This window comes from Pipra filicauda, unplaced genomic scaffold, assembly GCF_003945595.2.
Source record: "Pipra filicauda isolate LSUMZ 115617 unplaced genomic scaffold, ASM394559v2 scaffold31_size4109673_pilon, whole genome shotgun sequence".
In the NCBI taxonomy this organism is placed as follows: domain Eukaryota; kingdom Metazoa; phylum Chordata; class Aves; order Passeriformes; family Pipridae; genus Pipra; species Pipra filicauda.
The window spans coordinates 2,224,401-2,248,963 of record NW_024104443.1 but is presented as its reverse complement, the minus strand read 5'-3'; the positions used below and the strand labels follow the sequence as shown (position 1 = coordinate 2,248,963).

Below are 24,563 nucleotides of genomic sequence, written 5' to 3'. Positions count from 1 at the left end.
TTATTTTGGTACATAAAGAACCAGCAGAAGATAAAAAGGCATAAACTGAATACAGAAAGGAGAGGCCACTGTCAAAGGCAGAGGAGAAAGTATGGCTGAATATTGCCAGTGTGAGCAGGTCTTCATTACAGTGCAACAATTTTTCATGAACACAATTACTGCTCATCAATTATATGTTTATATTTTTGCTGTAGTAAGCAATCAAAGACTGTACTTTTCCAATAAAAGTGGATGGCAATTTAAAATAATCTAATTAATATTACAGAGCTATAAGCAGAATTCAGCAAAATCTGGCATCTTTTATGTCTGTGCCATGAAAAAGAACACAGCTCAGCAAAATATTGACTGTCATAGAATTTTCAAAGACACACAAGCTCCAACAGTGTGTGAAGACAGAAACTGCAAGTATAGATTAAAAATATCAAATTCATTATAGAAAAGGTTGGGGATGATGTTTTCTAGTTTCTATAACCAGAGTGGAGTTTCTAGTTTCTATAACCAGTGTGTATTTACTCTTGCACCATGGCTGGTAAAGGTTTAGAAATCTATTATTGATAAAATCATGATACCACTGGATTTAAATATATTTAAATAGGCTTTAAATATACTGTACAGTATTTGCAGAATTATGTATGATTTCTACGTTCTTTCAAGCAATTTTGAGGTGCACCCAGAGATGAAGCTGAGCATGTGTCCCTGTGACACAGAGACACACACAGAGAGGACACCAACACAGCTGGACACTCACGCTGGCACTGAGGAAGCTCTGCCTCTGGGATCACCCCATAGAGGACTCAAAACCACCGGGGCAGACAGCCCAGCCCCTTCCTCCTCCTGCGCTGGCAAGCGGAAGGCCCCCAGTATGGCACTCATGGAACACTCTCCAGGTCCCACTGGGCACACCAGCACAGACACTTTCCTCGTCTGAGACCCTGCCCCGATGCAGGGTCCCTGACTAGAAATTTGCTGGCGACGACACACACACACATTCCAAGCACAACGGGTTTGGAGTGGGGGGAACACAAACACTCTCCCCCCAGCAACCAGCAACACACACATGGGCTGTGACCCGTGGTCCTGCTGCAGCCATCTGTACTGAGCCCTTGACTCCCACACTTATGCTGGTGCTACCCAGCAGCTGGTTTTGGGAGCACCCAGCATTCCCCTCCCATGACAGGATGTTAAAGACTGCCATTTGCTCCAGCTGCTGGCACTGAATCATAAGGTTGGAAAAGACATTTAAGATTACTAAGAACAACTGTTAAACCAGCACTGCCAAGTCCATCACTGAACCATTTCTGTCAGCATCATATACACACATCTTTCAAATATTTCAAAGGATGGTGACTCCATCACTTTCCTAAGCAGGCTGTTCCAATGCCTAACGACCTTTTCAATGAAGAAATTTTCCCTAATATCCAATATAAACCTCCCCTGGCACTACCTGAGGCCATTTCCTCTTATCCTGTCCCTTGTTATTGGGAAAGGGGGCCAAAATCCACATTGCAACCCCCCCTTTCAGAGGGGAGTTGTAGAGGGTGACTGAGACCTCCACCACTTGAGTCCAACAGCCAACACCACAAGCCAGTGGTATCCACATCCCTCATCTGACTAGCACAGCTGGCACCCACTCTTCTCCCAGCAGTCACCCACTGTCTGGTACTGAGTCCTTGCAGGATGCATATGCATGGGAGAGACAGTGAGATTACACAGAGGAGGTAGTAAGAGAAGATTTAATAGGGAGTTAGGACAGACTGCAGCAATCAGTCTCAGGACTCTACCAGACAAGCATACTGAGTTGCCACGGTTTACACACAACCGGCCCCTTTTCTGTCTATTCCTCTTCTTTTCCTCCCCTACGCTTTGCCCCATCACTTTGCAAAGTCCCACTGCCTCCCCTCCAACATTCCAGACCCCCAGTCTGCATCCTTATCAGTCGCAGAGTTCTGTTTGTCCGCAGTTTCTTGGTAGTTGTTCAGTGTGACAGATGAGGTTGGCTTCTTGTCCTTGTCTCCATTATGATTTGCTTGTCAGGTTTGGGTCTTCACATACATGGTTTCCCCCTTTTCCTTAGTATCCCATTTGACAAGGTCCTTGATCAGAAAATCTTACTGGAATAAAAAATCCTACATTGCACATACCCTTACCAATTTATGTGACTGATCAGTTTTGGTTCTCTTCTCTGCCTCCCTTATCATTGGTCAGACAGGTTTGTGTCCTTCTGTTCATGTTTATGGCTTCCTTCTTTTCTTAATATCCCCTTTTGTGTTGAGAAAGTCCTCAATCAGACACCTTAAAGGAGCAGACACTCTCCTTCCACATAACCTTACAAGTAGCACATGATTGAAAAAATTAACCAAAACTATGTTACAAAGGAATATGGAACAGAATATAGCAGAAAAAAATGAAAAAACTTCTTTATTTTACAGTTATACAAATAAAAAACAATCCCCATAGCCATACTTGAAATAATATTAACAGTGTCAAACATGACGATTCTGACAGAATACATATCAATACTTTAAACTACACAAATTGTATTACATACACTCAGTAGCAATAGTACTGTGCAGGAATGAAGCTCTCTGTAAACGTTCTTCCTTTATTTTATCTACATTTATAACAATTGTGCTTTTCCCTACACAAAGTAACAGTGCTCTTAAAAATAAATAATGTGCAATTTCAGAGTTATATTCTGAAATATGCTAATCTAGATCCCCATCTAAATCCTGGATATGTCTCTCCCAGGAAAATCACTGCAAAAAGTGCTCAGCACTTTGCTAGACCAAACACTAAAAAAAATTACTGAACCTACGCCTGATTTGCTTCAAATTGCAGTCAATTAGAGAAAAGGTACTGACCCAAGCACATGTTGCTTATACTGTTAAACAACAGAATGATACAGTCTTTATTACACATCACTCTCTAAACCAGACAAGATTTGAAAGGTTCAGCAGATGTTATAACTGGAGAGTGGCTCAGAGCTGTGGGAGAGAACTGTCCCAAAGCTGAAAAGTTAACAATCAAACATTTATCTATTTTTTTAATGAAATATGAAAGACTCTGTCACGGAAACACTAACATGTATCTTAATAAACAATTTACATAAATTTATCTGAATGAAATCAAGTTGTTTAATGCAAAGCTGCCATAAGATTTGGAAAAATATACATGTTCTGCTGTATTGACGTAGCTCCCAGTTCTTATTTCTAACATACATTTAGGAACTATAGGTGTCAATCAATATGGCTGATGAGAGGATAAATCCAAGGAACACTCTGAACAAAACTGATTGGCATCTCTCAGTTGTTCCTCACTAGGGCGGCTATTACAATATTAGGGATACTTATTTTTATTTTACCTACTTTGTATTAGTTGTTGAATGAACATAAATCAACAGAAATCATCCAAGGCAACTATGGAGGCTTAAGCTGTTTACTGACTGCTGAAGGACCACAAGGTGAAATCTGTTCCACTCTGAAGTCTCTATACAGCAGCTAAGCCTTTGCTGCTATGCTCTGGGTCACCTTTAGGGAAAAAGTCACACAGTGGAAGTGCGTGACCATTCAGGACCTGAGGTGCCTCAACAGAAATGCGCCAGGAGCCCCAGGAGGTACAAGGGAAAGGTAAGAAAGGGTGTCTGCAATGACTCCACTGCTACAGCTTCCCAAGAGGGCAAGGGCTACCAACCAAGGCCATGTAACCTAACAGGGAAAGTCCTGGGCATTCCCACCTCAGGTCACCCTAGACTAACCTGTAGTTGGTGATCACAAACCACCTCAAAACAGACAATTTGTAGCACAACACATACCAGGGAGCCTCCCAAGAGTGTTTGGGCTCCACATGGAATTCTTATGCAAGAACAGTAGAGTAAAATGACTCCTAGTCAGTATTTGTGAAAACCTGCACAGTCAGAGACCACAACTGCTACTTACCTCAGAGAATGGTCTGAAACCCACCACTCACTACATCACACCTCAGCTCAGGATACAGTGAGACAAGAGGTGTGTTGTTGAGGAGTCCTATGGTTTTGGTAGGGAGGCACACGTGGGTGCCTGTTTGAGGGGAGAGGGCTATGAGGATTAATGTGGATGACGGTACAGAGCCGTGAGACCATGGCTCATGGTGCCAAAAGTGTGCAGTACTGAAGGTGGAAAGCCTGCAGGAGATGAGTTTAAGGTCCAGTTTTGAGAAGGTATAAGCAAACACTGTTGTCTTGGAAGTAGGTGCTATTGTCACGTCTTGAGCAACACCAAGTCAGAGAAACTTAATGGTAAAAATCTGGCCTCCATGGCTTGTGTATTGAAGTTAACTTTACTCACAGCGAATCAAATGTGAAGCTTGCAAAACAACTCACGTCAAGTTTTTGTCTGCTGACTTGTAAAGACAAATTTTCTCACCAAGCTTTCTAACTGTGCGTCATTCTTTTCATTTCTTCAATTACACAATTTTACTGCCACAGGAATTAAGTGTCCCCACCTACTTTGCTGTCAGAAACATAATCAATTGGCATATTCAAACCTTCCCTGAGGTGAACAGAATCACCTGTCAGTTAATATAGTAGTCTCCTTGAACCTGCTTTTTGTTGATGGCCTGACACTACAGAGAAGAAGACATTTCCAGAAGAGAAAATAAATCTAAGCAGATGTTCCTCTGAGCTTCTGAGAGACTGGCAACTGTGAATTCTTTATTTAATAGAAATTCTGTCAATGTATATGAAATATGTTTTAGAAGATCAAAAGCAGCAAAACCCTAACAACAAGAACAGGAATATGCCCACCTTTCATCAAGGAAATAATCTTGTCTTAAAATGCAAGTGTACATAGTGAACAAATAACAACCTCTGGCTTATCAACAACAAATTACAAACATTCCTTTCTGTATGGCTGTTTAGTTCCTTGTGATACCTTGGTTTCAGTGAGTTTCATGATAGGACCATATCCAACATATTAGCATATGGCCAAAGTAAACTGTCCTGGGTAAGAGAGCCTGGTGAATAAGGAAAGATGCTACTGTATCTTAGACATAGCAGAACTGACTCTATTCCCCATAACTTTTGGCAAAACTGTCTGCCAGGCAGTGATTTAGCTACCAAATTTGCACAATCCCAGATCTCCAGTCATGCATGATAAAATACATGTGAATTTAAGAGGAGAAAATGAGTAATAAATGGCATTTTCAGCAAGTAAGTGTTTGTGAGTGTGGTGATACATATGAAATTGCTGAAGCTAATTCAAAATTCAGTAGAGTATCATATTTGGAGATGAAGACCTAACATAAAGATGAAAGTATAACAAGAAAATACTCCTACATTGAATCTGCATGCCTCCTCTTTAGCAAAGCATGACATGAAAGACATGGAACCATGGTGTTATTCATTTATGTGCTCCTTTAGCACTAAGACATACCACAGGCAGACAGGTTTTGTTTCTTGGTGTATGTTGTACTGGCACTACACCCTCTCCTACCCTCCTCTAATTTCTTGTTCTCCTTTTTTTGAAGAAAAGGAAGTAAAAGTGAAGGAAGTGAAAGAACTCTTGGTTTTGTGGATAAACAACGATTATAAAAAGAAGACTGTGAGATAATGCAGCTCTGTGTTATTTCAGTCGACTACATATCAGAACATCAAGCTGATACAAAAGAGGTATATTAGATAAAGAGAGCATCCAACAGCATTAGAAGTTTAGGTTTAAAAGAACTGTGTTATCTGCAGTCCTTTTACTTTCCATTTAATTGGCTGTTTTTTTTTCTTTAGATTTGTTCCCCTGTCACCTGAGTTTCTTTAGACTGTGTTTTCCTTTCTACTAGGAATAAAATCGTGTGTATTTACACATATATATTTGAATGTATGAAATAACTTCTTTACTTCTGCAGATTTTTATGAAGAATTCTATACGAGAAGTCAGTAAAGAGGCTTTTCTTTGAGATGCTTAAAAATGTAAATAAGACTATGTTCCCTTGAGCAGCAAAGAAACATAAGACTAAATCTAATTCTATGGTTCTATGATCTACACAATTTCTTCAAGGTAAGGAAAAAATGTGTATAAGAGTAATCTTTGGCACCAAAAATAAGGGCACCTTCTTGTATGTCTTCAAATCTGTACATGAGAGAAAAATTCCTCTTTAAAAATGGATCAAAATGATCTCTGAGTGGTTCAGTGTAGTGGGTACTGACAGCGGTAGTTAGAAGAACACTTGGGATGTTAAGGGTTGTGTGACAGCAGGATACAACAAAATAGCATTAGATAAAATATTTGATGTTCCCCTCTACCCTCTCACGCTTATGAATCTTTTTTTCTTAAGACAATTCCAAACAGATATACTTTAGTTACTCATAACATCTTTAACATCCTGTAAGGGCTCCAATACTTAAAAGAAAAAAACCCCAACCAACAGCAGTAAGAAAAACAGCAACAAAAGCTGAGGTTATAATACAAGATCAGAAACAGTTCTCTGACTGAAGGCATTTACTGATTTGTTTGATCTTCCAGACTTCACTTTCTCTACTCAAATCCACCATGATCTTTTCTGCCAAAGCCTGGTTTATCTGCTCAAGAAAATGTTCCATCCACTGGGTATTTCTTTTGTGAGCTGTCTGACCACAGTTGCAAATCAGCAGGCTCATTTTATTTCTTCAATTCATGATGAATGTGTCACTGAATCCTGTAAACACTACTGAATATACATTCAAGCTTTGTTCTTAGTGAAAGTGGCACTTACTTGAACCCTTGCAGTCAAGATAGCTTAGTTATATAGCACTTTACAGGTATAATAGCTGGTTATGTACTTCTGATAAAATTCCTTTTTCCAATGGCTTAGTGGGTATTGAAACAAATCCCCACTGTGGTCCCATTGCCATTCCACAACATCTATATGAAGAAGTGTGTATTCTGTATTTATTGTACTTTACATGTGCTTTATTGCTGTATGCATTTCCCTGTTGTTAATTTAAGTGCTCCTCTATTATGTAATACATACAATGTTTTAAACTCTAATGGCATCCTATGAGGACTGGCATTAGAAAAATACCGATACTTCAGGTCATCGTAATAGTGATATTTGACCGGTTTTCCACGTAAATCCTTTGGGAATGGCCAAAATCCATATAGGTGAATTTCGTCACAAAATCTGGTGGCAAGCGTATACATGAGGAGACCAGTGCTGGGTCGTTTAATGTGGACCTTGTTTGTCAGCCAATAGCTGCAAAGAAAGAAAAAGTACATTAAGAAACTATCATAAAACCTCACATGAATAAATCCTGTGAACTTATTTTATCTACTGTGCATTGATTTCACACTATGAAAAGATGAAAGTTTCATTCTTTTCTCTAAACCGAGATCGTAAATGATGACACTGTCCTGGTGCACCTTTATTCCTCTTAGAAGAGGATAAGCGAGGCATTTAACATAGTGCTGAAGAAAAGCTGGCAAACTAAGGGTTTTAAGTTCAGTTTTAACCCTAAACAGAAGTCATGATGTCTGCAGATGCTAGAAAGCTGTAGTTAATCTCCTCAGTCAGACCAGGGAACAATCTCTTGCTACAAACTCAAATCCCTTGCGATATCCAATTCACCTGATCAAGTCAGCCCCACACTGAATATTTGATCAGCCTAGTGATTATTTCACAGATTGCTTGTCTAAGTAAAAAGCAAATGGAAATAATAAACATAACACTTTAAGAATGTAACTTTCACAAGTAAACAGAAGTTTTAATTAATTGCTTGTGATTAAGCACATAAAGCTTCCTGGTTGCTACCAGCAGTCTTCAAAAAAGCAAGATCTTACACTAATGATTTTTAAAAGTCTTTGTTTTGCACTTAACAGGTCTGACTGAAGCTTCAGGACAGTTTCCCTAAGCCAGTAACAACATGTCTGGTTACTGGTTGAGAAGCAGCAGAATGTTTTCAAAGAGGAAAATGGGAACTTATCTGGATTGCATCATATAGCTCACATTGGTACCTTCAAAATCTGCCACCAATACTGTTCTACATCCCTAACTTTCAAAAACAGAATTACATTAAAATAGTGTCAGCCTATTATTGGTAAAACACTTCTTCTAAGACTGATTCAATATAAAGTTCGTTTAGCATTTTTATAATAAAAAAGGGTATTTAGATTCTTAAACATGGTCGTTCTGTTGGTTCAGACAAACAGCACCCATGCACATGGTTGAACTGGTCAAACTGTGGGAATGTGCAATGCCAAGTAAGGGAGGTAAGCATTACACAGTGTTACCACACAAATGTAAAATTATTGCAATGTGTCACCACACTCTTAGTTGTGGGCTGTGAATGGCTTCTACCATAGTCTAGAAAGGGGGTCAAGGCAGATAAACCTCATCAGACCAGAGTTAGCCTTGCTTAAACAGGGTTACAATAGGTTGGAACTTAAAGTACACAAACACCTCCCCCCCCCTCCATGAGACAGGATAGCAAAACTATGTCTTTAATCAAAGTTTAAAGTGTCCTAAAAGCATCAGATAATGTGCAACAGTTAAATTAACCATCCAATTGAAACTGGCCTTTTTAGACTCACTGTTTGCCAAAACCATAGCCTTGAACCACAGATACCTATGTATGTGAAAGCTAATTTATTTTTGAAAGCTAAGGACCTCTGCAAGCAAACAGCAGTTCTAGGCTGAGTGATTGCTTCTCCAAAGTGAAGATAAGGAATGTCTCAGAATTTTGCTCGGCTGTAAAAAACAGGATGGTAAAAAGCATATTTAAGGAACAAATGCAATTGGAAATGGTTAGGAAATGGAACATTTGTCATTGTCTTAAAAAAGACAAGTTTTCAGACACAGGATGCTAGGTAGTTTGCTTCTTACTCTGATAAACTGCAACACTGTAAAACAAGTCAAAGAAGAGACTCCAACCCTAGAAAATAAACGTTTACTTATGGAAAAGTTATTGAAGAAATCTGAACACTTTTAGCACTTCATATCACAGAAACAGCAAAACAGATTAAAAGTAAAAGCTAATGGTTGTAGCTGCTTTAACTAATGAGCACTTTTGTACCTGTTTTCAGTTTCTGGAGTCTTATTATAACTTCAGCTTAAAGCCTAAAGGTACTCTTCTGACTTATTTTTCTGGGATGAGCTCATTTTCTGCATAACTAAGATTACAACATGAAGGAAGCAATTTACCGTGGAACCACATGAGAATCTCTCTTTTGACCAATTCGTTGTTTTCCAGCTGGATAAAGAAATAAGCTTAATTGAAAAAGGAGTAGGTGCATCTTACCATATTAGAAAATGGGCATCACTGTGAAGACTATAACTAGAAGGCTGCAGCCACACAGTCCACCACTACAAGTGCTCACTTGTTCTCGACACTTTGTGCTAAAACAACTAATTTGTGGGGCCTGAAGGCTGAATTTATTGAAGATTTCCGAATTTATCAAAATGTGCCAGCGCATAAAACACTTCAATTCTATAATATTGGTGACTTGAGGTTGAATAGCTTGAAATCAAAGAGATTTCACTTCAAATTAATTTTAAATACATGGCTGATGGTAATGTAGTAGAAACACTGGCAATGTGTCATGACTTTCAGTTTAGTAGTAAAAAGTTAAAAACAAACCTCCAGGAGTAAGGGAAAAACACAGCACCCCCAAAAACATAAAAAAGCCCATGCAAGAATAGAGTATGTTGAACTATCTGCAATGAAAGGAAGGTCAGATCAGGACTTAAACAGGTCCATGTATTGGTTTTTTTATAAAACTAGACTTGATATATATCATGTTTGGAACAGGTGACTAAAGAAACCCACACTGTAAGATTAAAGCTCACCCTGCTGACAGCAGGGGACTCCTAAAATTCTCTCTCTCATGAAAAGAAGGTATATTCAAACAGGTACTGCTTCTTCTAACAGTGTCCTTCTGCTTCTACTCTTTGTTTGGTTTTTTTTTAATATCATTCTGTCTATTTTCACCTCAGCTCCTCATCCCAAACCCAAGCATCTTGTATCTCCAAAACGTTTTACTTGCCTCAGACATATTAGACCATGGCACACAGGTGAGACCTTCTCTTTCATCCAGTACAACATGGATCTCCTTTCTGCAATCTTTTCTTTTACGGGGTATACACACTTCAAACAGATTTCACATGATTTTAAAATCTGAACAGTGATGTCTTGCATGTTTCACTGTATGTTACAGACAAAAGGGAAATAATCAAAAGACAATGTTGGTATTTCTGGTAAGACTGGAGATAAGTACTGTCAATAATGGATTTGCACCGGCATTATTTTAACACCTTCTGGTGCTTCAGAAATAATTTTTTTTTTCCTTCCCTTTTAATGCTATCATCTTAATGAAGCCTAGCTCTTACATGCAGTTCCACACCATGAATAAAAGACTTAGACATTTTAAAATTCTTTATGTAAAAATGTAATTTTTTATGAAAGACTTCTTTGTCTCTACCAAGATAATACCAAAATCTATAAAAGCTATATAACAAAAAAATTGATTTTAAATGGAGACATGGGTACCAAAACAAAACATCTCAGTAATAATGACTTTTACGAAAATCATGAGATCATTCCTATTGGAAGGGACATCAGCAGATCTCTAGCCCAACTTCTTTCTCAGAGTACTGTCCCTCGGCCCCTGCTGACTGGGCCTGTGCTCCAGCCCAACCTCCTTTGTAGTTCCCAGCTCAACTTGCTTCAGTTGGGCAATATCTTTCCTGCTTAGGCGGGCCCAAAATAGAGTAAATTTCTCCAGGTGTGGTCTAACAAGTGCAGAGTAGAAGGGGGATAATCACTTTCCTTGCTTGACCAGCTACAGTCCTGCCAATACAGCTCCAGATGGCTTTGTCCCTTTGCTGACAAGGACCACTGATGGCTCATGTTCTTGCTGCCTGCCAAGATGTTCAGATTTCTTCCAGCAGAGATGATTTCAGCCACTCAGTCAGCCCCCATCTGTAAGTCTGCATGGACTACTCCCTCCCAGGTGCAGAACTCCACATTTGTCCTTGCTGAGTTTTCTCCTGTTAGCCTATGTGTCCTGCCCCATTATCCAGCTACACTTTGACATCTAATTGTCCAGTCATCCAGACCACAACATCCTAATTTGGATGCAAGAATACTGTGGGAAACAGTGCCAAAAGCCTTGATACCACTGAGACATATGACAATCCATTATACTCTCCTACGCACAAAAAAATGGACACAATTTAACAAATAGAAAATCTAAGTTATGAAGAGAAGAGCCTGTCAAAGTTGGTAAAAACTTTTAAAGTGGTACTTGTTCAGAGACACAAGTGGAGGTTAACGCTGGCAATTTCAGGTATTTGCATGCCAATTCCTGCTCTCCCAGAGCTTTAAGAAGGTTTTCCCTTTCAAGTAAAGAAGCAGAAAGCATAAAAATTCTCTCTGTCATGAACATCAACTCCTGTATTTGCTGTACCTCCATCAGAACCAATGGGATTACATCGGAAAGTAAGAACGTAAGAATTTGTTTCCGTTGATGTCTACAAATTCTCAGTCTACTTGAGCTTTGGACTTCTAAATATACATTTGAGTATTTTTTTTTTTTACATTTTTCTGTGTTTTCCAAAACTCACAAACATTCATCTTTTCTTAACTTCAGCTGACCTCACACTATTTAACTCAATCTTGCATGAAAGAAATTTTGAATAAAGTGAAACCAAATGAAAAACAGAGTGTTAACAGTATATAATAGAAAACATTCCTTCTCTGGTCAGCAGTAATCTTCTGGCAAAATGATTGTCCCCAATCACTAGTACAAGACTTCAATACTTGTAACCAACTCTTTGCCACTGGGGTCCAAAACAGTTACAGGTTTACAGATCAGGTGTACTATGCACTGCTCTTAAGCCTTGTGTCAGCAATAAAGTGGTATGTTTTGTAACGACCTGGAAAAATAAGAGGAACCACGAAGGGACAGAGCCTTAGGGGAAAACTCCTTCCACACCTGAAAATAAGCAATTAAAGATGTCAAAATCTGCCCTGATAAATATGAGATACATTTTTTACAGCCATAAGCACTGTTAAAAGATTGCTTTGACACTTAAATTTGTCTTAGCGTTTACAGAATTTCAATATTCTGGCCTATAAAAGCACTGAACCTGCTTCTGCCAGATCAATATATCACCTGTGGTTTAATACTCAGTCAAATGCACCCTAATTTCACCTGTATCTAGCTAGATAACTTTACATTTATGAAAATGGAATGTTCTACTGTCAGCATGACTGCAGAAGAAATGTTAATTGAATAGCATGTTGCTACCTGATAATGACTTCCTGCAGTTGTTGACAAAAATTAAATTCAAATAAAAAAATAAAAAGCAGACATCTGTTTTAAAAATAGTTAATGTTAAAATGATCTTCTGAGAAAACTCTAATACAATGACAAATACACACAACAATTTATGGCAATCGTCATATCCAACTGGATACTGGGGAATTCAAATTATAATTGTTTACCCTGCTACTGGAATAGATGACTTCAGGCTAGATTAAAACATGAGATGTGCTCTCCCATTGCTGTACTCAAAGTGTCATCTCAGACAAGGAAAACCAGATATGATGGGTTACATTCAAATATCAAATATTTTAGCACACTCAACATCTTTATTTGCCATATCTACAAATTCCATAAGATGTTTGTGCATAAATAGAATCTGGTTGTGTATATTTCAATGGATTTTTAACTCCTTTCTCTGGACAAGGTTGAATCTGAGGAAAAATATATAACCCTGAATAGGTTCAAAAGATTATATACCAAGCTCTGTTCCTTGACTGGTAAGCTGATCTCCAAGTAAACCCTCTCAACACACGTACTTGTCACTCAAATTTTGTTCCTTTTACAGCCATTACACAAAGCAAACATTTTTAAAAGAGCTTTCTGAGAAATCTTACATGATATTTGAGAAGTTAAAATATTAGCATTAAGAAGAAGGGAAAAAAGATTTTGAGAAAGAAGACAAAACATTTCAGTGTTACTCAAGAGCATATGTGGAAGTGTAAGAAGCTAGAAGATATATACTCTCTTAATTACACTTTCTCAAAAGTTACTTTAGAACAGGACAAGACATGGAGTAAAGCAACACAGGTTATCAGAAGAATAAAGTGACTTCTGTATGAGGAGAGATTAAATAGAGTAGCTTGAAAAAGATACAACTAGGTGGGAAGATGGCAGAAGGCTCTAAAACTATGTAGTGTGCAAAGATGGGAAATAGGGATTTAATTACTACTTTAACACAAGCAATGTAACACAACAAACCATTGACCCAGTGGAGTCATTCAGTGGTAGGTCTGAAATAAACAGATGAAAGCAATTTTTATACAACACAACTGGGAATTCATTGCAACAGGATGTTTTGGATGCCAACAGCGAACTGACTAAAAAGATACAAATCTTTAACGTTCACAAACACCCAGTGCTGGTGAACCTCCTTCTCAATGGTTTGCTGAACTGCTGGCCATGAGTGCATATATCAGAAGGTAAGCTCTTGAGAATTTCTCTGTTTCTAACTTTTCTTCTAAGCCTCTGTGTTGGCACCCACCACTAGTAAGACCACAGGCTAAAAAGGGATCTCTTAAACAGTCACTTTTATGTACTAGGACTCAGCATCTGCTTTCTCTGGAAGGTGCTAGTGCAAATATCTTCTTCAAACTCAGGTAGAATAAAGCCTTTCCTTGTGCTTGCTTGTCTTCAATGGGATTAAAAACACCAATGATATGAAAAATTCTTCAACTGACACTCTAAATTTATGTCAATATTTTAATTAAAAATGCACTATTTGCCCTTTTCTTACTGAGACACGCTTTGGGCAGAATACTGCACAAGGAATCTAGAGTGTGAAAGAATTAAAGTGTGAAAAACAATACTGAGAATGTGATGGCCAGCACAGAAACACCAGTAAGTGTTTACGCAAGATCTACTTGACAGTTTTCAACACACAATATTTTGAAAGAGCATATACAAAAAACTCTTTTCTTTAAAGGAATAATGCCCTTTATGAAGAGCTGAACCACTCCCAAAAATTGTCTTTTACTTTTTATCAAACTTAATTCACTACTTTCATGTTAAGTGTTGGTTTTTGTTTGTTCATTTTTCCTTTACCTCTTCACCTATACTGTCAAGTGAATTAAAATTCTTACTTATAAAGAAGATTTCAAGTACCACTTGAAAAATTGGTCTCCATCTGGCAATCTTTCTTCAAGAGAAAGAAAAGACCAGTGATATCAGTGGTAGATGCAGTCATGTTACATATTTTCCAGTGCCACAGCTAAGTGAGTGCATGGTCAGTAGGCTGCTCTACACTGCCACTGCCATGGCAGATAATTTTAACCACTGTGAGCATAGCCTTTACTGGCTATGGAAAAATAATTAAGAATATATTAAAGCTCACTTTCACCTGTCTTAAAATTGTTTAGCTTCCCTGGTGTAGGAGACTACTCTGCTTTGCACCATTGTCCTGGCATGATCTGCTTCCAAAGGTGCTTTAGTCAACTTTTGGAAAATCACCTCTATAGGAAAATAATCCGCTAAATACAAAAAGTATCAAAATAAACAAATATTGCTCTTAAGAAACACTTGTTAAAGTTTAAACTAATTAAGTTCATGAACACTTCTAATACATAAAAAGGCTTTAGTCTAATAACTGTAATCCTCCACATCCTCATGCCCTACATAACATTTAAAAGGAATGGTAGAGTGAGGACGATACATGAAGGAGAAAGCCTTCAGAGCTAAGTAACAAGATATGTTTAAGTCTGGGAACAAGTCTCAATTTCTGTCCCACTTCTGCAATATTTCCAAACTATCAGAGTACTTTTATTTGAACCCACACAAGCTCCTTCTGTTTTCATCTAAACAAACAGAAATTATTGACCTAGGTTTAGAAGGAGATAACAGGATGAATAAGTCTTTTTAAGTATTGGATAAAAGCATTCACCGAAAGGAAACGACCTATGCTTCAATCCTTGATAAACCAATGGCAACAGTTTTTTATGTTAAACCATCATTAATTTCAAAGCATAAGATAACCATGATCCAGTCCTAGATCCTTCCTTCATAAACACAGACTTTCAAAACTGTCCACATATTTTTTTATTTTTTTATTTTAAAGTAGAAGCATCCCAGCAGGACAGACAGATGGCATCCCTTCCTCCAGAAAGGCCCCCAGCAGATACGAGGCACAATATTATGGCGGGAAATGCGGGGTTTGATCTGCTCAGGTGGGGAAGAGGACAAGTTTAAGACTGTGCAGGTGCTGTGCACTCTGTGCTGCAGTGCAAAAGTAGAATGAGTGTCATCATCTTCCATCTGCTGAAAGAAAACAGTAGTGCAACTGTGTGAAAACTGACTGGTAATGGGCACAGGGCCTCCTACAGAGCACACCTACAAGACCAAGCTCTTCTCTCAAGCTGTCCACACCTCTACAAAGCTTTGCTAGCAATGAGGTGCCTGGCATCCTGCTCACTGCCACCATGACCAAGGTATTGCAGAAGAACTGGGCATTCCGTAAGAGTTAAACCATGTGACCAGAATTCCAAATTTTAGCAAAATTCAAGCTGTTTCCCTGAACACATATGACCGTATGTAAACCAACTTGTGCATAATGTATTTCAGCTGAAGCCAGATCACTGTCTTCACTCAGCCATTAAACACTGGTAAATGCTCTTTTATTTTCACACTGTTATGAGGTACACTATATCTGTGAAATTGGCTAATGCCCATGTACCCGAAGGGATATAAAGCCGTTCAAAACTAACTAAAATAAGTAGAGTGGTGACTCAGTCAAAAAGGAAAAAAATTCTAAAAGATGCACTGAAATTTCAAATAAATGTTAAGATTTTTACTAGAAGCACCCCAACTGTTTAAGAAGTTTAAGCCTTGCTTGGTTTGTCCCAGAAGCAGATAGTAAAGACCTGCAGAAGAGACTTTAAGCATCAGGAGTTGCAAACCTTACAAAACAAAAAAGAAATGAAAATGAAATAAAGTTTAAGCAATAAACAATATACATTTATTCCTATTCAAAACAACACAATCCAACTAATTCTATAAAGATCAATTAGTCCACGTCCCCCCGTCACGGGCATGGACATATTTCGCTAGACCAGGCTGCTCAGAGCCCCATCCAACCTGGCCCTGAGCAATTCCAGCCATGGGGTACTCACAACTTCCCTGAGCAACCTGTTCCAGTGTCTCACTATCCTCATCATAAAACATTTCTTCCTTCTGTCTAATCCAAACCTACCTTCTTTCAGTACAAAACTCCTTTCCTTTGTCCTATTTTCTGGTAAAAAAAGTCTTTTCCTCTCCAGCTTTCTTGTAGGGTCCCTTCAGGTACTGGAAGGCCAGAACGAGGTCTTGCTGGGGCTTTCTCTTCTCCACAGCAAATAGCCCTGACTGTCTCAGCCTTTCCTCACAGGAGAGGTGTTCCATCCCTCAGATAATTTCTGTGACCCGTCTCTGGGCTCAGTCCAACAGGTAGATTTCTTTCCAGTGCTGTGGATCCCAGAGCTGGATGCAGCACTGTAGATGAGGTCTCACCAGAGCAGAGCAGAGCAGAGCAGAGCAGAGCAGAGCAGAGCAGAGGGGCAGAATCACCTCCCTTAACCTGCTGCCCACATTGCTTTGGATGCAGGCCAGGATACACTTGGGTTTCTGGTCTGTGAACATATATTGCTGGCTCATACAAACATGAAGATATGTTAATGTTTCATTCAGGTTAAAAAATTCTGACCTGCTCAAAAAACCCTTTTCTGTTAATCAATTTGTGGTCATAAACTAGAACCCATCAGTCATAAATAATAAAATTGCATCAATTTATTTTTCTTCTACTCTCCCCCATTATAAATTAATGAACTACTTTCACACTTATAAAAGGCAGTCTGTAAGTTCAAATCAATCTATTTTTGATTAATATACACTGAACCTGAATCAAATAAGTTATTTTTTTTGTTACACATTTGTTAAAAGCTGCTAGCATTACTGGCCTTTTTTTTTTTTACACTTTAGACAGTCTCTTTACACTTCCAACAGTTAAATGACTATTGTTTCATATATTTTTGTCTTGCTTCACGGAAAAGTTTAAAAACATGCAAATATTAAGGGCTAAGATAAAACCTTAAAAAACAGTGGAGAACACTTGAACAGTGTCACCTGTAGGTGTACGAATTGTGATCAGGAAGCATGCATGTGAATTTATGAGAATTTGAAATGTAAGATGGGAGAGGTGTTTAGATGGCACATAAACAGTCAAATCTAAGCTAATATGAAACAAATGGCTGTAGCAAAGTACAGTAGCAATGATAACAAAACACAAGAGAAAGTATTTGATTAACTAGGAAGAAACAGAACCAAGTGGAATATCAACCCATGCAACTATTTGCCATAATTTTGTAGTCCTCCTTTTTCCTTTGTTTCATTCTTTCTGCATAAAATCTCAGAAGATAAACTATATATCTATGTCTATAGATATAAAGTATAGCTGTAATATAAAATAAGCTAAGAAAAAAACTTTGGTAGGAAAAGTTGTATTGGATTTCCATTCTGGAAAGCACACTGAGCCCAATCCTAACAAAACAGTTATAAATGCAGGCAAAAGAAAGCAATTGCATTTTAAGTACACAGGACTACAAATGAAGCATGTTTTAGAGGGAGTCAATTGCTTTTTCTCCTCTAGTGTATGTTGTAAATATTACTTATTTTCTTCTCTAAAAAAAGGATACTGGCATTAGTTTGGATTAAGCAGAAGCAATGAAGCAAAGGGATGAATCATGAACACACTGAAGATGGCACAAGAATACTTTATTGGTTTTAAAGACTAAATTTTCTACTCAGTAAAATAAGACTACTACCACTCTTGCACACACAGAATCATATGTAAAGGTGGGGGAAATAAGATTGGAAGTAGGAAAAAGTGTCACACACACACACAGAAAATGTGTACTGTACAGAAAAAAACAGCATTTTCTAACAGCAACAAGAAGGCAGTCATAGGAGATAGATATTTTACTTCACTGAGATTTTTCAGGTTTTAGGACATTTATAGCCTAAGCTTATATTTTGACTCATGACCATGCTGTGTCTGTTTTTGAAGCAGACTCCTCCACTGAAAAAGAAGCTTTGCCCTGAGTGGTAACCATGGCTGGAAAGTTCTTTTCCTCTTCACTCATATTCTAGGGGATCCCTTTCCATTCAGGAGTGGCAAAAGAGACAGCATCACTGTTCCCTACTGTTGGAACATTTCATGGACCTAAGGGGAAGATCCAGACTAACTGTGATGGCTGGCTGGCTTCCTGGGCAGAAGTCTGGTCTGTGGCATCAGGAGGGCTGGTCAGAGGTCAATCTCCAGCTGAAGGACAGAAACACAAGCTCACTCTGGGACCCCCCTACTGCTGGAGCTAAACTGAGAAATCAGAACCCAAGAATGTACCAATTTCACGTGGCCCATAGGGGTAATTTTAACAGGCAGAGATCAGGCAGGGTGATAAATAGGCTCCTTGCTTTCTACCAGCCATACTCCCTTCCTGAAAGAGACTTCATTTATATTTCTCAGAGTAGCTATTTAGGCCCCAGAAAGACTACTGAAGGAGTTGCTTCGTAGGAAATTTGACAGTGACTTGAGTCAGCAAAGGTACTGCAGGCAAGAAACGAAGTTGACCCATGTTCTGCCAGTAATTTGGTTATACGTACCCAATATTCATGTTAATCCTGAAGTTCTGTGCTTTGTAAACTGTGCCCTGGGGTTCTGACTTTTTTCTGGGAATTAGTGAGGGCATGAAAAAATGTTCATTAAAGATTACCACATGCAAAGCTGTCTCCCATGTAAAAAATGGGCAAATGAAGTGAAAAAGGAATTTGGTTTGTAAAAAGTGGGTCTGATTGGATAATGCTCTTCAACTACGTGAACCAAGGCTTCCCTGGAAAGCCCTGTTAAATTAGGAACAGGAAAAAATCTTCTGTTGGAATAAACAATTCAGTTGAAGGATAGTAAGCTAAAAAAAGAACTATGTAGTCTTACTACAAAGTTGTAATAGTAAGATGCATCAAACTGGGGACATTACTAAGTGCTTTGAAACACACAGGCAACTTTGGATTAAATTTATAAGACACACCTTTCAAAAACCTACAGAATTCTTAACATTGTATGAAAGCATTACTATAATTTACAATTGATTAGCATTTTTACCATGAAAATTTCGTTAGAATATTACTGGAGAGGTGTAATTAAAATTAGTAACTTGCCCTAATTCTAGCTTTTGCCATTAGATCTAGTCTTTCCTACTGATGTGAATATCTGTTCTTATGCTAATGCCCAGTAGATGTATTTCTGTAACAAAAAAACCTCTATCTAATTTTGTCTCTTTTCAAAACAATGCAAATGAAGTCATGTTCAGAAAACAAAACAAGAAAAATCAAATATATGAGGAAAAAGAATAAAATGCAGTGTGTCCACTATGTATATTAAGGAATTAGGAACACAATAATGGAAGGATCTACCCAAATTGCAAATTCTGCTTTTGTCACTTCAAAAAACCCTGTAATAATTCATTTGTTGCCCAGAATATCTCTTCCATAGGTCTGTATTCTTCAGAGACCATTTTCTAACAACTTACAAATCTTAAACCTACCCTAAAAGGACAAAAAAAAAGAGAAAACTATGGGAAATTCTGTTCCCTGCTATATATTATATGCTGTGTATGTGCAAGGGGGGAAATTTATAAAGATGACTCCAGGATGAGGACTATACCCTCTACTATGAAAGCATTTTATTAATGGCACTGATACTGAAGCTGATGTTGAAAAGTGCAACCTGTGAATTTGAGCATATGTTCAGGATGCTCCTTGCTTATTGGACTATAAGCACGTTAAAACTGCTTTCAGCTTGTGCCCGACTTTTCCTGATATCTGAAGTCAAAATGCCTAACATCAGCTCTGCATAGATATAGTAAAACAACATGTTCAGTGCTATGTTACTTGTTAGACTAAATTCAATAATGTAGAAGAAAACTGGACCTCTTTTGATTTAATCAATACAATCTGAGGTTTCCTTTTTAGAGACTATTATAGAAAATATGCATTACAGGTCCTTAAATTTGATCAGTGTAATGAACCAGAGCAGATTAATCAGATATAAAAGCTATTGATTATACCTTAATAAATCCCACTGTTGTCACTGAACTACTCAACCAGAAGAGTCTTCAAGCAAATAAATGTAAACTACTTCAGTAAATTACAGAGGCAGAAGTTACTCCTCAGGATCAAGATTATACACAAAACCTTTAATCAGTCAAAAAGCATTCACTGAAGCATGTGCAAGCATGTGTTGAAGAACATGTTTGAAGAGAAACAATTTGCTTCATTACAACTTAAAGTAGAGCTCAAAAGTGAGAGATTGCCTCAGAAAATCCATTAAGTATGAAAAGCACACTTAAACAACACACTGGAGTCCACACATTGCCATGTCAAAGGACCAGCATCTTCAAAGAATGAATATTGCTCACTTTTCACATCCTATTAAGCTCTATTCACTGCAAACAATGCCAACCAAAATGCCAATTAAGCAGCAATAAGATGTGACTGGAGTTCTGCCAAGCCCACCAACTGGTTTCACAAGGATATGCAATACACCAAGGAAAAAACTGTTTTCAGTCATGGCTACACTCAGTCAGAAACAAATATATGATATCTATGTGAAAGGCTGCATATCTCACTACTGATTTTACAAGCAATAACTTCCCAAGAGAAATTTCTGTGGTTTTTAAGTAGGAAGATTAATGGATGTTTTTACTCCAAAACGATTTGCTGTCTTTAGCTTGCTTTCCTCCAAGATTTGCTGATGACGGCCTGTGCATCAATTTTTCTTTTTACTATGTATGTCAGAGAGGAGTATGGAGAAATATGACAAAAGACTGTCATTATTGGCTAGTATTTCTTAAAAAATTTAGAAATGTGTCCTCTCCATTGTACAACTTGCTTTATTTTCTTTTTGTGGGTTTCGTGTAATTTAAAATTTATCAATAGAGGTATGTAGCAGGTAGGTGTGTACTATTTGTCTACATTATTATTCCTGTTATAAATAAAATACAGAAAAAAAGGAATTATGATTATGATAATCCCTAACACAACCAGTTACTTAGTTCACTAGACTGTAAGATTACAATAAAATAAAATCTTAAAAAAGAAAAGAAAAAGGAAAAAAAAAAGACCTTGTAAATGCATTTAAAAATTATTTTAAAAGGAAAGGAAATAGTTGTCACTTTCTGAAGTAAAGCCTTTAAACAAAATCTCAACCGTCTTACTACTATTTACTATTATGCTACCACAGTATTTTGCCAGTGGCTTTACTAAGTTACCATCAACCATGTAATTAACAGAAATTTGAAGTGAGATCTTCGGTCTGAATTCAAGCTACTCAACTTCAAGTCATCAATGGTACAGAAATAAAGTGTATTTACACATTGGCACATTTTCCAGATATTTGCATAACACAAACAAGTTTATAGGATTTGAACATGAACTCAGAAAGACAGATTTCCTCTTCTCTTTCACCTCTGCTTTAGAGGATGATCATACACCAAAATAGCAATGATGTCTCAGCAATCTCATGAGTTAAAGCAAGGAGATTCGATGCAAATGTTGTGCTCTTACACAGTCTTTATGCACTATCTCCATTGGTGAGAATGTTCTCTAAACAGATTCAGTTGGAAAAGTCAGTTTGCTACTAACATCAGAGAGCAGACATTCACAAATGCATGAGTCAAATCCTCCTCCACCGACATCCTCTCAAACCTGTTCTTCTCTCTCTCCTGAATTCATCCAGTTCACCTTCTACTGAACTCCAGAGCCAGTGAGCATCATCTCTCTCGATCTGCTCCCACCATGAAACATCCCTGGGGGAAACCCACTAACTACAGCAAATCAACTCCTCTATGCACACCCATGACAAACTGCTTGCAGGAAGCAGAAATCCTAATTGCCATCAGGGATCTATGGGTCAAGCCCTGCATTTTGCTTCCAGTGCCAGCTTACAGATCTCCTCCTACAGCAGGCCATGCTGCCCATCTCCTGGGCACACAGTCTCCCCAGCAGGGCTCACAGCTGTACTCGTGAGGTCTCATGCAGCCACACAGGTCCTCATCAGGAGTGCACATCTCGCTGTTTAGAGGGAACGCACTATAGCATGGAGGGACTACTTTCCCCCTTGACCTCCTCTCTATCAGACCTTGGGGTTTCTCTTTAGTGATTGGTTTCTTCAGATTATTTTCTGAAAGCTCCTTGTCATTGAGAGCTATGTTCTGTAGACTACCTTCTTCTTATTCTATTTGCTGTGTTCTGACCCTTAAAGACCAGAAGGTGAAAAAGGCAAGGCCTCCCCCATAAAGTTCATGCCACACATGACTCTTTCAAAGACAACTGCCCTCTCAGTCCTTTTAACGTATATTCCATTTCATCTAAGGCTAAAGAATTTGATACAATCAGAAGCTGTACCACCTGCTGGTTTCAGTATGACTATGAAACACCCACTACTACTTCCTCTCTGCCAACTCTTCTAGTAAGTGTGTCCACACTTGTACTGAAATGGAAAAAAACCCACAAATCAACAAACAAAATCCCCTTTGTGAGCCTCCAGAATGTTCTGAAACCAGGAGCTGCACTTGTTCTCAGTAGGCTCCTCTCTCACATCCTTTTATAGGTCTTCTTGATTACTCATTTACTTTGGAAAGTACCCTGTATCCCAAAGCTAGACAGTGAAGCACAACTCAGTGTAAAATGAAAAAGCAAATCTAGAAATAACTTTCTCTAAGTCAATTTTCTTTGTCTACTTCACTAAATATATGCTTCAAAAATGCAAATTATGACACTTTCTCCCACTAAATACAGAATAGAAAACATCAAAAAGCTGTTTCTACAATGCTTATTAGGTATATCAACTGTATACAGAATATTGTTTGAAAATAAAAAAAAGTAGAAACAAAGGTTTACATATATATATATTTAGAAGTAGCTGTTATTCTCTTAATTTTTCCTGTGGCCTACTAATTCACTTGTTGAAGACTGAAGGCCGAACCTCAAAAAAGGATTTCAATACAGTAACCCTACAGTATTGAACTCATAATGTGAATCCACAAATCACACTAACCTCCCATACATGTACAGATACATCCATATGTCTACAAATGAGCATAACGACAGCAGGACACCTAAAACAGGATTCACTGGAACAACCTCTGCTGGAAGCAATGTGTAAAACAGAATGCAGAGGGACAGAGACTTCAGTTGCAAATGGGACAGAAATGAGTACTGGTGAGAGACTTAAATCTCAATCCACCCAAAACACAGACACGAGCATCTAACTCAACCACAGTGTGCCTTCCCAACACAAAAGAAGTAGAATCCAGACCTGTTACCTGAATAATCAGTTATTTTCTTTCAAAACACATTCTATGTTTAAAACATCACCAGGTATCCCAGCACTGACCTAACCCTCCCACAGGTCTGAAATACAGCAATGCTCACCCTTTTTCTCACTTTTTAATTCTCTGATGCAAACTGAAACAGGCTAACAGGCTTCCCTTAGTCTCTGAAAAGCTTATACATGGCTGATGCAGCAAATAAACACATTCCTTCCCTCACATGGTAGTTTGACAGTGCCCAGATGCTTTCCCATTCCCCACATCAGTGGGATGGGGAGAGAACAGGAAGGGCAAAACCAAGTAAACTTGAGGATCAAGATAAAGAGATAGACCACCTAGGTGAATGATGGCATGGCATGGCACAGTTCAGATCAGCTGTGTCCCTTACCAGATTTTGCCCACTACCAGCCTACTCTCTGGTTTCAGGGAGAGTGAGGGAAGTTTTGAAGCTGTGCAAGTGCCTTTCAGGCACAGCCAAAACACTCGTGTGTTACTAACACTGTATTACCCACAAACACAAAACACACCACCTTACATTTCGGCACAAGTGTTTGGGAGGAAAGTAGCCATAACCTTGGCATTTGGTAACTCCAGACAAAAAATGCTCAAATGCTACTCAGTGCTTCTGAAACATTAAGTCTCTCTCTGTATACCAACAAGAACTTGGAGACTTCAAACAAATCCATTAAAGCATTCTTGAAGAAACTCATATGCATTAAAAAGAAAGGCTACAGAAGATTCCAAGCCAAACTGCTCCTCCCTATACTGACACCACTGTAAGGACTGTGCTAGCATATTATTTCACCAAAGCACTATTCATTTTAACAACCCAATAACTTGAACTGACCAAGGGGAAATGCCAAACCATACAGTGCATAAACCTACAGCTTTGTTTACTTATTTCCATGTTACCTCAGTAACTAAGCATTTGATGAAATCCACTACCAGCTGGATGCTTAATACAACTGCTCCTCATCACAAAAGCTCAGTAAGATCAAAACTAAATGCACATATCTTTGAAAACTCTCGGTAAGCATTACAATCAAAACAAAAAACAGTAGAATTTGTATTATTGTCCTACCTTAGAAATATCACTTTAAAAACAGGAAGGAAACCTAATAGAATTTTCTCATGTACACATGCACCATCCAGAATCAACAAATAA

The 24,563-nt window shown here is 38.2% G+C and overlaps 1 protein-coding gene across 2 annotated transcripts in view; it reads right to left on the bottom strand.

Moving 5' to 3' along the window:
- Positions 1-1,716: 1,716 nt before the first annotated feature.
- Positions 1,717-24,563, bottom strand: part of ST8SIA4 (ST8 alpha-N-acetyl-neuraminide alpha-2,8-sialyltransferase 4) — a 56,385-nt gene continuing 33,538 nt past the window's right edge. For both annotated transcript variants that reach the window (XM_039383681.1, XM_027718991.2), the window contains one exon: positions 1,717-7,200. In XM_039383681.1, coding sequence (XP_039239615.1) covers positions 6,918-7,200 — 283 coding nt within the window. In that variant the 3' untranslated portion in view covers positions 1,717-6,917. The remainder of the gene's footprint in view (positions 7,201-24,563) is intronic.